The sequence below is a fragment of the Mycetomoellerius zeteki genome, unplaced genomic scaffold (genome assembly GCF_001594055.1).
Source record: "Mycetomoellerius zeteki isolate Tzet28-1 unplaced genomic scaffold, Tzet1.0 scaffold471, whole genome shotgun sequence".
Lineage (NCBI taxonomy): Eukaryota > Metazoa > Arthropoda > Insecta > Hymenoptera > Formicidae > Mycetomoellerius > Mycetomoellerius zeteki.
The window spans coordinates 1462638-1478950 of record NW_017257470.1 but is presented as its reverse complement, the minus strand read 5'-3'; the positions used below and the strand labels follow the sequence as shown (position 1 = coordinate 1478950).

At 31.2% G+C, this 16313-nt stretch overlaps 1 protein-coding gene across 1 annotated transcript in view; it reads right to left on the bottom strand.

Moving 5' to 3' along the window:
* Positions 1-13042, bottom strand: part of LOC108727158 (uncharacterized) — a 41568-nt gene extending 28526 nt beyond the window's left edge. Inside the window, exons 1-5 of the mRNA XM_018455141.1 lie at positions 12945-13042; positions 12706-12858; positions 8410-8547; positions 4089-4294; positions 9-272 (exon numbers count right to left, since the gene is read on the bottom strand). Coding sequence (XP_018310643.1) covers positions 9-272; positions 4089-4294; positions 8410-8547; positions 12706-12858; positions 12945-13042 — 859 coding nt within the window. The remainder of the gene's footprint in view (positions 1-8; positions 273-4088; positions 4295-8409; positions 8548-12705; positions 12859-12944) is intronic.
* Between the last annotated feature and the right edge of the window lie 3271 nt (positions 13043-16313).

Here is a 16313-nt window from a genome sequence, read left to right as displayed (position 1 = left end):
CCACTCACGTGGTGTCGGCGTGGTGGTTGTGGTGGTGCTCGGAGTGGTGCTTATAGTGATCGTTGTGATTTCCCAAGTTTCCGTGGGTTCGGTGGTCGGCCACCTCGTCACTTTCGGTATTTGATTATCTTCCACTTGTTCGACTGCGGTGGTCGCCGTCGTGCTCGCCGGTGACCTCGTCGTTGATGCGACGGCCGCCGTCGTTGTCTTCGCTGTTGTCGTTCGCGAATGATGGTGCTTTCTACGCGCGTGGTAATCCTTCTGCGACTCCACTATAATCAGAATAACCCTCTCAAAACAATGTGAGAATGAAATCGAATAAGGATGCGGTCCGATTCAATGGCTCATTGGTGGCTCACAATACTCTTGGAATCATTCTTTTTGCTATCAAATAAGGACAAAAGCTCATTGTGAATCAGACTACAGTCTAAGAGTTACATTGAAAAGTAATATACAAATAACGGAAATTTTCACTCGGAAAGAGAAACATATATTTAATAGCAACTATAAAAGTGACGAGTTATATGTGTGTATAGAATTAATGTATGTATAGTACATGTAGTTGCAATAATTATAAAATAGATTATTTAACATTGTACATTAATTTTACATATAAAACTTGTCTGATTGTTTATCTCTATCACTTAAAAAAATTTCCCTTTCCTCTTGTTAGTCTTTCTATCAATTGTCTAACAGAGTTTTCTAGCGGATACTTTTGATTCTTAGTTTAATTATTTTCTTTCGTCATTCACGATTGCTAGCAGATAACACAGTTATCTCAATTAACATCTCCATACATATATTTTAGGTTTATGAGCAATGAATGCAAAGCCATTAGTTAACGAATTTTCATTGAGGTCTTTTGGATATTCCATTAGAAATTGGGTCTTCTGTGTACTCAGAACGTCATGATTTTTTTTGGGAAGAATTCTCCTCTTATAGGCATAATTTGACGGAAAGTTTGATGGAAGTTAGATTGTTTGCAGAGATCATTTACGACGAGTAATGCTAGTTCGTAGCAACAAAAGCGATTATTATAACATGGATCAAATACAAAGGCAAAAAGGAACTTTTGGAATTAATGAATGTGAGCGTTTGTTTAAGTCTTAAAAAATGTATTTTTGCGGTACAACTATTTTAAACTGATTTATAAACGTAATCATTTTAATTAAATATTGAAGATGACCCAATAGAATGAAAAATAGGTCGAAATGTCTATTGTAATAAGATAGTTTAAACTGGAAATATTAAGGTATTTATTTTCTATGTTTACATTAAACATGTATTTTAAACAATTGGTTAAATAATTCTTCTTAGACGTCTATTGTAATTTATAAAGATTCTTTTGACTTACACGCTCCTTGATTATTATTATTTATTCAGAAATTTGTCGATTAAATTTACTATTTCATGACTATCTATTGAACTTCTTCGCAGACAATTATTTGATTCTGTTTTATGATTACCCATGCTAGGATGTGCTTTCACTTTCCATCGTAACTTATAACATTTCATGGCACAATAATAAAAATAAAAAAAACTACCGACTTGAATCGGCATCGTCGCCTCGGAGTAACTTGGGCTTAATACTTTCTCCCTCACTGTCGCGCCGCGCACTAGGAAACGGACGTGTGGCCGCAAATAACAACCGCTAAGCAATATAAAGTGCCGAACGGAGAGCCTGTAAAATTGCAGTTGAATGTACACGTGTAGTCATCCGACGCGGAAGTATGAAAGTATCGGGAAAGTCGCCCGGTCCCGTATCGCCGGCGGCGCAGCTGCTGTGAAATATTTCAGCCTCCGAGGGGCTCCGGGGTGATTACACTTTCAAGGGGCACCGCATGCCTCTCCTCTCGCGAGACGCGTACAGCAATAATAAGGAACGTAAGATGCGCGTAATAATATTTTACGAGCTGCAGCGACGACTGCAACTTTTATTTCCACAAAATAGATTATGTTTATCAGTATTTATAAATACGTCACAAAACGACGATCAGTATTTCATTTTAAAGCAAATCATGCATCTCAATAGTATTTGCAATATCTTAAGGATTTAATTACAAATTGTCCAATGTCAAATTATAAATTGGAAATAACTAAATAAGGCATTTACTGCTTACGTTTATTATTAAACATGTATTTTAAACGATTGATTAAACAATTCTCTTTACCTCTAAAGCAACTTAAAAAAGAATGATGCACTCAGGGAAAAGACTAGATTTGCGATATGGCGATCTGTGCAACTACATGGTGATGCCACGCGCAGAATTGTAATTACATCGGTCGAACAAACGACACAGATTAGCTCTTATCGATCTTTCCCGACTTCGTCGAGTTGTAAAGCATGGCAAATGCAATGGACTGCATTCAGTTGGTAGATAAGTCATTTAGATACGAAGAAATTGCATCTCCTACTGCGTTTTAGAAGTGTATCATGCCGAGAACATCGGCGAAATATCATAGAGCTTTGTCTGTTCTAATTATATACCATAATGTTTATATATTCGATGACCTAGTCGAATAGAAATTAGCACAAGAGTAAATTCTCTAGTAATTTTCCAGTTGAATTTTTGTAATTTTTTAATTTGTCATTAATGAACATCTTAGTAAATCGGAAGTTGAATATAATTGTAAAAATTAAAATTATATTAGTTAGGAAATAAGCTCTTGTTAATCAAGTTTTTCTTATTTTAATTGTGTTTTTCCAATTTTCGACAATAGTGATATCAAATCTTAACGTGAATTTAAATTTTATTAAGAACATTGGACTCAAGGAATACTACCCAATCAATATATAATATATGCACGCCGATTTTGATGAAACTTTCATTATTAAAAAATGACCAGATCCTTACGATTAGTTGTATCCACCTTATGCATCTCGGATAACGCTAATGTTGGCGATACACTATAGCTTTCGAGTCTTATAACTCAAAAAGTGCTTAGTGAAAAAATATTTTATTATAGTATATTTAAAAGCTCTCGAGATGAACTACAAGAAACAAAGAGAACTATGTAATGGAAAATGGAAGTTTTTTCCATTTAAAAAAATCTATTTGACCTTGACCTGATCTTGACGATGTTATATAAACCGATATAAAACCAGTAAATACATCTAAACCCTATAACTTTTGTCGAAGACATTTTTTAAAAAAAAATGCACACTTTCCGAGATATTAGACTGTTTCCAGATTTTTGGTAGGTATATATTATATTTAATTGCTCGTTACTCGGCTTCTAAGGCCTATTAGCAGGAACGGCTTTATAAATGTTCACTTGGTAGGCTCCTCTAACATCTATAAATATTGTTTGATCAAAATCGGTGACGAGCAGAGCGTCATAATATCTCTCCTTGTAAGCTCAAGTTTAATTTACTAATCTATATATATAATTTATTGACATTAATATAATAAATCATAGATCACATTTTATTACGTAATATTTTATATTCACTTGCTGTGAATAAAAACAAATAAATATATCCTTCATGCGTAGTAAATAAATGCAAAAAGAATTTATTACAAATGCCGTTTAATGAAAAACGGAATACCGTCACATCGTTCTTCATGCTGATAGAATTGTGTGAGATAAACATTTGCGAAGATCGATTGAACATTGGAACAGTATATTATCAGTCTATATTAATTAACATTCCAATACCAGATAGTGTGCAGCTTGCGATTATTTTTATTTAATCCGGATGATTCAATATCGATTTCGAGATTACTGCGTTTTCAAATAACTTGCTTGAAGTGTACCTGCTATTTCCAAAGTAGGTTAATTGTTTTAAAGAATAATAGTTATTTCTCTTACAACATTCTTTATTTTAGCCTCAAAAAAGTAGACCAATAATGTTGTATTGCTTTATTGTCTTTCATATATTTTTATCGTACTTTCACAAGGTGAAATTTTACAATAACCTTGAACATATTTCTTATAACATACTTATTTTCTGTAAGTAATTTTTTTCTCTCCATACCAGTTGTCTATCAAAGAACAATAAATCGCTAAACTTAACTTTCCTAATCTAAATTGTTGTTACCGAGTCCTCAACGCGAGTAATGAACGTCCCAGAATTTTCCGCTTACCTACGCAAGGATTCACCCAGAGAAGCCGCTGCCAACCCAGACAGCCGTATAGCTGGTTAAGCTCGGTACCCTTACAAGCGCAATTAGTATGAAGTTCAGTACCCAGGATGCCCAGCATCGCTTTTCTGCACTCGGAGGTTCGTCCGGCGCATTTCTTCGTCATGCTGTCGACCGCGCAACTCTGTTCATAATATTCTAGTCTAAGTCTGGAAAAATAAAAATATCAGGATATTAATTACATAGGCGATCAATTAAGTTTGGAGTGGCTCTTATAAAGGAAATAAAATAAAAAATTCTTGAAAGTATTATATAGTTCACTTTGAAAGGTAAATCAAAGTAAACTGCATAACATTTCAAAAATTTTTCATTTTATTTCTTTTATAAGAGCTGTCGAAAAAAATGCTTAAAATTATGACAAAATTGGCATGTCAAACGCTGTAATAATCACTCGTAACTGACGCAAAGATTGCTTATAATTATGTATAATTAATTATATTTAGAAAATTATTATAGATACATATATTAATAGAATAAGATAATACAACTTCGAATATGATATAATTACAAACGAAATAAGATTTTGAATCTAATTTTCGAGGTTTAAATTTGATTTTTTCCTATTTAGTAATATCCTTTAATACCCTTTACACAATCGAGAGTTATTAAACTTTAACCTCGAAATTGGATTTAAACCTTATTTTGTTCCAAATTGTTGTACTTATGCTATTGTAATTTTTTAAATATAATTATACATCAATGCTGAAGGAATTATTATACATATTAATGATAAATATTGTCAAGTTAGTTACACATAATTATTGTTGCATTCGACAGTTTTAAGATAATGTCAAACATATATACTTATCCATTAAAAGAAAATTAATTTACTAAATGCTAAAAAGCAGATAGTATTCATTAATAATATTCATTTCACTAATTTCTAATAACAGCAAACAAAATGGAAAGACTGATGTTCGTATATTAATTAAACATGGACGTTTTATTAAAACATCAATAATCATCTGTAAATATAAATGACGGTCTAACAAATTATTAAACATAAAACGGATTTATTAACAAATTGATTGATTTTCGAGATAAATAATTACTTTAATTAAAAAGGTATCCAAAAGTATCCTTGAGATCAATAATTATAAATGATGCTGTAATAATCATGGAATTGTATACCTGTGTGTCCATTATATAGTGATATTAATACTAATTGTAAGTGATCGAAAGGACTAATATTGTAACAATGACTAATCGCGGGTATTCTCATTGATCACACTGTTAGTGTGGCAACTGATATGGTCAATAAATATATACATATGGCAAAACGTAAGCTTTGTTTCTACAGCGTTTCAATCACAGTATTTAATTTTTCAATTACAACAATTTGCATAATTATTCAAAAAGCATATTTTTACATAAAAAAATTATTGCGAATTTCCTTATTTATGTTCACTTTACGAATGATAAATTTTTTATTGTTTGTCGTTATACATACATATTTTTTTCTCAATTTTTTTAAATATATAGAGAATTGTATTGTACACATAGAATAATATTTAATATTTTAAATAATAAATAGAAACGCATCATTTTTTTTCAAATAAGTTTATTTATCCACATTATATGAGATTTAATATCGTAAGTTTATTTTATTTTCTATAATTAGATTTAGAAACATGCAAATTCAATTTCTATTCTGAGTCGATCCTGATTTCTCAATAAGATCATTGCGTAGATACTATTAAATTACGTTTGTTATTAACTGTATTAGAAATCAAATGTATTTTAATTTATATTTAAAATAAAGGTAATGACGGAGTCGTTAAATTAGTTAAATAAGTGTCTAAATTCAAAAAGCACTGAAGTTCATTAGCGAAGTTTTTAACGCATTTTGCGTTGGATAAATAATAAACAGATAAATGTACAATAGATAGCGTAAAAGTTGTTACAGCATACACACACACAAATATAACAAAAATTTTATTCTTTACATAATTTTTAATAAGTCGTTCAATTACGAGATGTTACTGTTATATCTTATATATTGCAATAAAAGCCAGAAAACTATAATATCAATAAAAAAGATAATAATAGTTTGCAATAATCAATAATCAATTAGTTTAAATATTTAAAAATAAAAAAAGAAACATTATTAATAATTTAACCAATGACTTAATTGATCATGATACTCAGAGCAATGTGTTGATTCTGTTAATTGCGAGTTCCGCGATTTGCTTGCAAACAACTGTTATTATAAAAACAATTATTATAAAAAAGTGCATTCAAGCGATCATTAAAAAAATATTTAAATAAATGCTATAGAGACACTTCGAAGCGCGCAAATGCATCTCGACTCACAAAGCGTCTGCGACACGTAGCAATTGCTCGTTTCCAAGTCGCATATAGATACCTCTAAATAGCAAAATTAAAAATGGATTCGTTCATCCTAGGCGATAAATCAATTAAAGCGTTGAATCGGACCATGCATACGTACGTGCATGCATGCACACGTGTTTTAATTTAATCGATCAGCGACGCGTTTGTACACGTTCCATCGCTTACAATTGCACCTCCTTTTCGTCCATTTTAATCCCCCGTTACCCACGTTGTTTTTTTGAACGTATTTATTAACGAGAAGTGCATTTTACTTCCGCACATAATATTTCAATTTTCGTAATTGAGTTGAAATTTTATCATTAATTAAGAGATGATATAACTATATAATTTGACATATCCAATAATATTCAAGAACGGTGAAAAATATACAATAAAAGTTTGCAACATTCCGATAATTTAAAAATTGATTAATTTTTGCACTAAAATGAAGTAAAAATTAAAAGTCACACATCAATTCTAAATTTACATATATGTGTACTAGTACTCTACAAAAAAATTATATCATTGTATTATAATAATTATTTAATATCATTGTATAGTTCCCTTCAAAAGTAACACAATTTGCAAAAAATAAGTTTTTCAGGAAAGGAAATAAATGTTCTTAACTGTTTCTTAACTTAACAGATAATAATTACAGATAATTACATTATTAGTATATAGTTTATAGTAAAACGGTTGGAAATAATTTTTTAATTTAACCGTAAACTACCATATAATATATATAAAATTACTATATTCATGATTATGGTCTACTAGACTTTTTTTTACTGTAAATTAATATAATTATCTGTAATTATTTTTGCGAAACTTTCTTTTATTTATATTAGAATAGAATATACTCATTTTTAAAAAATTAACTCTCCTGCACTACTTCGAAATGTTTGATCATAGTTTACATTCTGCGCCGTTGAGGGAAACAGCATATATTTTTTATAGTATACGCAATTTTAACTTTATATTCTTCGTATTAATTAATATTTCTATATTACTTTATACATAAGATTCAATTAATAAAATTTTTAAGCAATTTCATGCATGATATTTATCGATCAAGATATTAAATCGGAATGTATCTTCCATGGGAAGATACCATTTTAAAAAATAAATTGTTTTGTACAAAGCGATGTCACTCTACCTTTGTCCTCATATTTTTTTGTAAAATTCTTTGCACCGAGCAAAAACCATGCAATGGAAACGGGGACAAAATTGACACGTAAATAATAATGTCCAATTAGAATGACGCAATCTTATCTCGCTAAGTAAACCAGGGGAGCACCCGATTAAACACCGCAAACACGTCGTCCCTTATTTTTTCTCGCAGTTTTGCCGGAACTTTTTCAATTTTAAAGTTAAATCGCGATTCAACAAGATTTATACGCGCGCTAATGCAATATTTCCTTAGTCAAGAGGATGACCGTCCAGAGTGCAGGACTATGAGGGATGAAATGATATGTTCTTACCTTCCAGATTTGGTGACAATGTATATGAGTATCGCTTTAAATAAATCCGCTTATGCATTGAGAAAACTATTTTATCTCACAGAGGTTTCAGATTCAACAGAATCTTTGTTAAGACAAAATTAGCAGTTATTAAAAACCGTGTTAAAAACTTTTAATTTGCAATTGATTATACAATTACGGTAAAATAATGTTGTTAAAATGATCGTCTTATATCTGTTAATATCAAGGCTTATATCTGTTAATATGAGGCTTTCTAATTATATTACGAATGTTTGTTTTTAGAACATGCACATGTGTACCTGTTTCAGTTAAATTTGCTACTTGTTTCCAGAGATTTTCTTTTCACACGTTTCGCTCAACATTTCTACATTTGCGCATGATCCGTTATGTATGGATAGTTCATGTAGAAACATGCAAATTTTCAAAAATGTGAATATGACGCACTGCCTCACCTACAACTCCTGTTCTCTTTGCAAGTCTCGGCTAGACTGTGACACGTTGGCATTTCGGCGCCATCTATGCGTTGCGCGCAAGTTGGATGCATTTTCTCTTGCGCCACTATGCACTCGTCCTTTTTGTTGTCCGTTTTCCTGCAATGTGAAAAACATAGACGAGTGTATAATAAGATTCAGGAAGTTATTTAGAGAATTCTTTAAAGCACACTTTTATTTATACAGAAGCAAACTCCAACAAAGTTATGACTATTATCCGGAACAAAAAATAATTGGTGTTAAAAAAAAGATATTTTAACATAAAGTTTGCACTATATGTATAAATAATATAAACAGAAATTAAAATTTACTTCAGATTTATTTATCGAATGAGGCGAGCAGCATAACAAAACAAATATTAAAGTTATCATTATAATATTTAAAAAAGTGATTATTTTGTATAACATTAATAATTACCTATATACCAATAATTTGAACGATAGCTTGATTAATTATACAACTTTAGCTTCAGCTGAAAAAGCTAATCAGTTTTTTGTATTGCATTGAAATATATGATATGCAAGAATGACAATAATAACAATTAATTCACGACTTCATTTTTTGATTATTATAATTTTTTTATTAGTGCAATCCAAGTATTATAGCACTTACAATTAGTGTTTTATCGAGAAGTGACAAATTGAAGCGTTAATTATGGCATAATTGACAAAAAATGAATGTGGCGCACATTATTCGTTCTTTTAATCAGATGCGTATTTTTTATTTATTTACCCAGGTTTTTTTCTATTCAGTCGTTCTTATTTCAAAATAGATAAAAAGAGGATTCTGAAAAAGACTGCCACGAGGATTCGTGGGATAAGAATAAGACACGAAACGGAAGCGGAAAGTTTCCGCATTGTGTCGCAACCAAAAGCTACTTAAAAGTTAAAGTAGGCTCGTTAAAAAATACGAGCTTTTCGCGCAAGAGAAGTATTACGGTTGCTTCGAAGATTTCGTCGAAGTTCTCATTGTGAGATCTCCACTCGCCTCTATTTGTCCCGCTTGATATTTTGAAAAAATTTGTGCGTGCAATTTCTGCGAAATAATTTCTCTCAATTGTTATGAGCGTGAAGTATTTTTGCGGAAGAATGTAGTTATCATATTATGAGATTAGAATAATACGAAACATAAGCTAGTCGAATCTTACTATAAGTTTCTTTTGCTTCAAACAAAATCAATAACTAAAATTAAACGTTTCGACTTTTAATGTGTGTGAGCATCCTAAATGATAAAGAATAAATACAAAAATTATTACTGGGTTATCTAACGCAAGACATAAATAAATTTTATCTACTAACTTGGAGCGCATTTGGAGAGGGTAAACACCTAGAAGTCCATATAGGAGATAGAAAATCTAAGATAGGGAAAATGTCCAACAAACTATCATTTAGATTATCGCTTTATTTTAAATATGTGGATGACATTTTGTTGGCTCTTGAAAATAGGTGAAAATATTTGAATGATATTCTAGATGTTTCGAATTCATTACAAGAACTTTTACAATTTGCCAAAAATAACAATCAATTAAGTTTTTAGACGTATTGTTGATAAGAGATATGGATACTATCGTTTTTTATCTCATAAAGCCACATTTTCGGGAAGATACACGCACTCCAGCGAGGCTTGACTAGCCATGTTTCGTATTATTTGAATTTATTATTAACATATAAGATTAGGTTTTATCGATGTGGCGCTGTAACGGATAAAGATGTTAGCATTGTTTAATATTTAAAAAATAATTTAATAATCACGAAAGTCTCGTCATTTCCTTACAATCTCGAGATTAAGATCATTGATTACTTTTGTGCAAAATTGTATATGCGAATATAAATTAACTCTTTCGTCTCGTGTTCCTCATCTCCTAATTTCCTGTGGTATCTACTAATTTTGTTTTAAAAACAGTTTTTCAATCTTTAATTTTATTACAATCGTTAAAAAATTTATTAGCATAATAGAAGACTAAATTCTTGTTTTATTTAAAATTAAAAAAAATATGATAAAAGTTACATTTAACTTGACAATGTTCCTATCTTCTAAAATTATTTTAATTAACTTGTATACATTATGAAAGTTTTTTTTCTATAAAGAATATTAAAGATCACATCTGCAATAAGATATCGATGCATAGAAGAAATGTGGCTTGTCATTACGTCAACTTAGTTTCTCAATAATGCACCAAGAACAATCGGTTGCAATCATACGTCCCCTCCATTCTTTATTCATCTCTGCAATTCTCTGCATTGTGCCCATTATTACTTCCATCCGAGTTCAGCTGAATACATGACGCAGAGATCCATCGGGAACATGATCTGGCATTTCTGTCAGTTAAACGTGTTTGCGTTTTCTTTTTCGTTATATCGGTACGGTTCGGCTGCGCGTAACGCCGGATGCAATGTAACGGGCACTACTCGGCCATATGTATCGCGGGGCACGCATTGTTTTGCGCAGCGATTCGAAGCTCCGGCTTCAATTGCCTGATATGCAGAATTTTGAAAAATTTTTCGCCGGCGTGAACGTGCGCGAGCGTAATTAGAATGCGAGTTAACAACGCGCGTCCTTCGATTAATTCCAAATTAATTTACGATGGCGCCGACAGTTGATTCGTCATTTCGCGCTTGCAGCTGCGCCACTACTGTTACAATAATCCGTTATTAATTCACGTTGCGTCGCGCATTGTGCTGCGCAATAGTCGCTTGCATAGCGTCTACGTTAATATTTTAACGCGACTTTCTCACGACAATGGACAGCTAATTAAACATTCAACGTCGACAGAACGCAACCGAAAAGGGCAATCGTTTCTGTGTAGTTACGTCGATAAAAATCTTTCCGCTGAAAAGAATACTCTTAGCGAGACACGTAACATGCAATAAACTTTCCAAACGATAAAGTATACTTTACGACGATATGCGCCAGCCATAAAAAAGAAAAAAACGAAAATCCCATGTAAGTCTATCTATTAAATAAAGGTGTATGTGTTTATATATATATATATATATACATTTTTAATAGATAGACTTATATGGGATTTTCATTCTTATATATATAAAGAAAGTATAATAAACATAAGGAAAGAAAAGAAATTATAGCTGAACAAGCTATACAATGAACCCATAAATATCAGAAATGTAATAGCAGTAGTTTACAAGATTTTGTACAAGAGCATATGAATTGTTCCTAAAGTAGTAATTTTCTAATTCGAGCTTATAAATTTGACAAATACTTCCACTAGGTTTGGTTTTTGAGGTCTAAGAAAAGACAATTTTTCTAATAAGTATATGTATATATAGTGAAATTTTGTTAAAATTAAAAAGAAAATTAAAATAATTAGAGAAGCCTATAAAAGCCAATACAAGATAGACGTATGTTACAAAATTTATTACATAAAAATGAAGTTTAAACTCTCAGTTAGAGTACTTTTTAGTATACACAGTTATATAATTAAAAATTAACAATTCACTAATGACTTAATAAGATAATGACATATAAATAGAAAGTTAAATTAAAACACGTTTTTTATAAGATGTGTTTAGAAAAAAAATTAGAAGCGTTGAGTTTTTAATTTTTGTTTTTTTGTACGTTTTTATGACTTTAGTCGATTTTACAATTAGAGTCACCAGAATAATCGCCTAACATGTTTTTGTTCCAATATACTCTTGTAATAATATTTTTCAATTATAATCATTATTCTGGTGTTCACTTTGCTTATTACTTGTTCTAAATTATTCAGAAAGAAATGCTACATTAAAAATTAACATGCTATATTTGAAAATTGACTTGCTGTATCTTAAAAATTCGATCTAATGGAATTTTTCTAGCCGTAGATTCGAATTCAGTGCCTCAAAATACGTTAAAAAAATTGTTTCTTTTTCTTGCATTAAAAATTATTTAAAATCTGTAGCGATAATAGAATTAATCCTTTAGTTATAATACACGCCATTACATAATGGCTTCCTTTTAATTTATTCTTTGAAATGAAATGCCTCTCTAATAACTTCCCTAATAGAAATCTTTTGAGATAAAACGCCACTGTAATAGCTCTTTTATGCTTATGCTACTATTATGATTTATGCCTCGATATCTTGTCATTGTTAAATAAGAATATGTTCTCAAACGTTTTGATCTACATTTGTTTCATCGAAAGGACGTTCGCGTTTCTTAATTGAATTCCAAGCTGTACGTACACAGGGATACGAAACCACGTCCAGCTTTAATCATATAACCAAAGGGCTAAAAAGCATTGCTGTCTATTTGATTAACCTGCAAAGGCAGAAGGCAATTTCCACGGAATGCTTGTCATTGGCGGTCTTGTAGAAATGCTGCAACGCCTCCATGCACTCGTTTCTCGCGCACGTCGTCGAGTCGCAGTGGTTCAGAACAGGTTCCAGCAGATTTTTGCATTCCGGATCGTTTCTGAGTAAACAAAAACGTTCCACGTATACTTTATCTCATCTGCAATGATCGATCTCGGTTACTACAACGAAAACTTGCGAACTTACTTGCAGGACGTATAAGCATGATGGCACGTGCTGGATAAGATCAATTTCACCGGCTGTTGTATCTTATCGATGTCTGACGTAGAGGACGGTGGCTCCATCCCCGCCTCTGTGAAACAAGCAACGTGTCAGTGAGTGGAAAGTACTAATCTAATTGTTTATATTGTAATTAGAAACAGCCTGCGATTTAACTTTTGAAAGATAACAGATAATGTTTTTGATAACAAAAAAGAAATATTCTTTTAATTTATACAAAATTCAGCATTTAAAAATTTTTAAAGTGTTAATAATAAATCTAGGTGCAAAATTAAAAATGGCAGATTGAGTATGACATACTACATTATTATTCAGGGATTTTTAAAAGCAACCAGTTATCGTTACCAAGTTAAAAAAGTAACCAGTTACCGTTAATTACTGATAACTTTGTTAATTACTGATTCTTAAAAGTAACTCTTTACCGTTACTTAAAAAGTAACGATTCGTTACTTTATTATTACCTTGTTAATGTTGAAACAAGATCAATCTAAAAAATTTTGCAATTTATTTCTTGTTAAAGTGTTCGTATAAAAGACGATAATTAACAATGACACTACATTGATACGTTAAAACACAACTAAAAAAGGCAATGCTTTTTCAGCCCGAGCTAGAACTTCGTGCATAATAATATTTCAGAATGAATATATATACACATCTAGTTCTAGGAAATTTTGATCTCTTGAAACGCAATCCGACTAAAGTGATATTTTTCACAATAATGGTCTGTCCTTTATTTCTGCACTCTCTGAACTTGTGCAATAAGTTGAAGTGAAATAAACGTATATTTGTTTCACTTCAATTTATTGCACCGCATGCACCAGTTCAGAGAATGCAGGAATAAAGGACAGACCTTAAATCTTTTATCACGTGACATTACTTTCGTTAAATTTAAAGATGATATTCATAAAGTTTGTTCTTATGCTAATACTTACACTGTGATTCGTTTATAGACGTCATAAACAAATCACAGAGCCGTATTAGCACATCTTAGATTAAGATATTATTTGAAGTAAAAATGAATTATGACCGGTTTAAGATTGAAGATTAAGAATACACAAAAATTAATAGGTTAATTATAAATAGGTTCAATTGATAAATTATCATAAATAGGTTTTAAATATTAAAAATAATATAAAACTAAAAGTAATTATAAAACTCGTTACCGTTACAGTTACAAGAAAAGATAATGTCGTTACCAGTCTGTTACAAAAAAGTAACCGTAACGGCGTTACAAGTAACGAGTTTTCAATCCCTGATTTTATCGATTAAAATTTTCGTCGAAGAGGACGTTTTGGAATGTAGTCTATATATACATTTTCTAATGTTTTTCCATTCCAGCAAATTAAAAAGAGAAAAGTCCGCGTGATGAGTTAGAAATAAGCTTGGCATCCAGAAAAAGAATAGAAGATACGATCGCAGGATCTAATTTATTCCCACTTACACACACATGACGACAAATGTGGTCAATGTCCTACTTTATTAATCAAATATGCGTATAAAAATAACAATGTAAAATATTCATTGTAACCAGCGAAACTTTTTCAATTAGCGTCATGTTATGCAATTGTATATCAGACATTTTGCATTCATATTTGATAAATTGTGAAAAGCATCATTTATCATGAATATATATCTACTGTTTTACGCACGATATTGAAGGTTTTTCCAGCACAAATTAAAATGCAAGCTTCTATTTACCATCGATTGATGCATCGAGGGATGCGCGTAGCGCTCTTTCTTTCTCGAAAGTGATCGATATCGGCATAGTTAAACATGGCAGCTTGAGTTCCACCTGTTTTTATCCGTAATGCACTGTTTACACAGTCACAAGGGAGACCCACTTTTCTTCCCGGTGGATACAAATAAATGATAAATCATCAACGTCACACCGAGGGCGTCGACGCACTGTAGAGCGATACTTATCATTTCCTTTATTTCCAACTCCGTAAGAATTATGAACCCATATCAGAATAAACAAGCAATTTTTCTTCATCATTTAAATGCAATGTTATTCCTCAAACTTTAGATTGAATTTGTTCGAGTCTTAAGATATTTTATATCGAGTCTTATTGTATATTTATATCAAGTCTTATTTACATCAATTTTAAGTAGATATGTATTTTCTGTAATAGACATGTATATTCCTGTAAATTCTAAAAAATTAATCGTGATGCAAAATACTCTCTCGAAGAAAACAATAAGCTATCATGGAAATCTTTGTTGAAAATAACTAGCTCTGTAACAGACTCGAATTCGACAAGCGATTGTCCGAGGGATGGATATCTATCTACCCGATGACGAATGATTGCCATCATTAACCAACATCTTCTCTTCGATTGATGGATTTCGTCGACGAGGTTAACGATCGCGGGGGTATTCGTGAATATCGAGAAGGAAGAACGAGACTACCTTTTTGGCATGAAGGGAAAAAAGGGTCTAGGATTCCCCATGAGAAGAGCCGCCCCACCAGATGACTAGCCATAAGTCAACCACCATGAAGAGCGTGGCTTCGACGCACTTTATTAAGACAAACGAGCGGCCGCCTCTCCTGCATCCCTTTAGGGGCCTTTAATCGCACTCCTGAATCGTTTGTGAGTTATCTTGCGTGTTTGTTTCGCTATGAAAAAAGAGAAGTCAATGGTTGTTTAAAGTTTTAATAAAAGCACAGAAATAAAAGCAGGTTATATGTATGTATGAATGTGTGTGTGTGTGTGTGTGTGTGTGTGTGTGTGTGTGTAATATATATATAATATATATATCTTAGTGATCAACCTTCCCAAATTAGGAGAGGATTCCAAATTTTAACTCTTCGTTCCACTTTACAACGCGTCCCAAATTTTTTCCCAAATTAAGGACATGATTAATAAATGTTCCCTTTTAAATGTAAAAATAACAAATGTGAAATAATAAGTAAAAATAAAAAGCGAAAATAATAAGTGTGAAATAAAATTTTTAACTAATATGTGAAGAATTTTATGATTTTTTTTATTTAAAAATTCAGATATTATTAATAAAATACACATTCAGTAGAAAAAAACAATTTTAAAAAATAAAATGTGATTTCGTAACTTGACGTAATTTTTGTTGCGGTTTCATGTGATTTTATACGTTGTGTGTTATTAGTTATTTATAAATGCATGATATTGTTTATGTATATCCTTAACAACTATTTCAAAATTAAAATAAATTAAATAAATAAGACTCAGAATTTAATAGAGAAAATAAAAGCCGTAATGGATCAATACAGATATAAGTGAGCCAAAATAACAATTTATTCATATGTCATATATATCTATCGGTAAACGTTTCGATTACTTTTTTTATCTTTCACTAAAC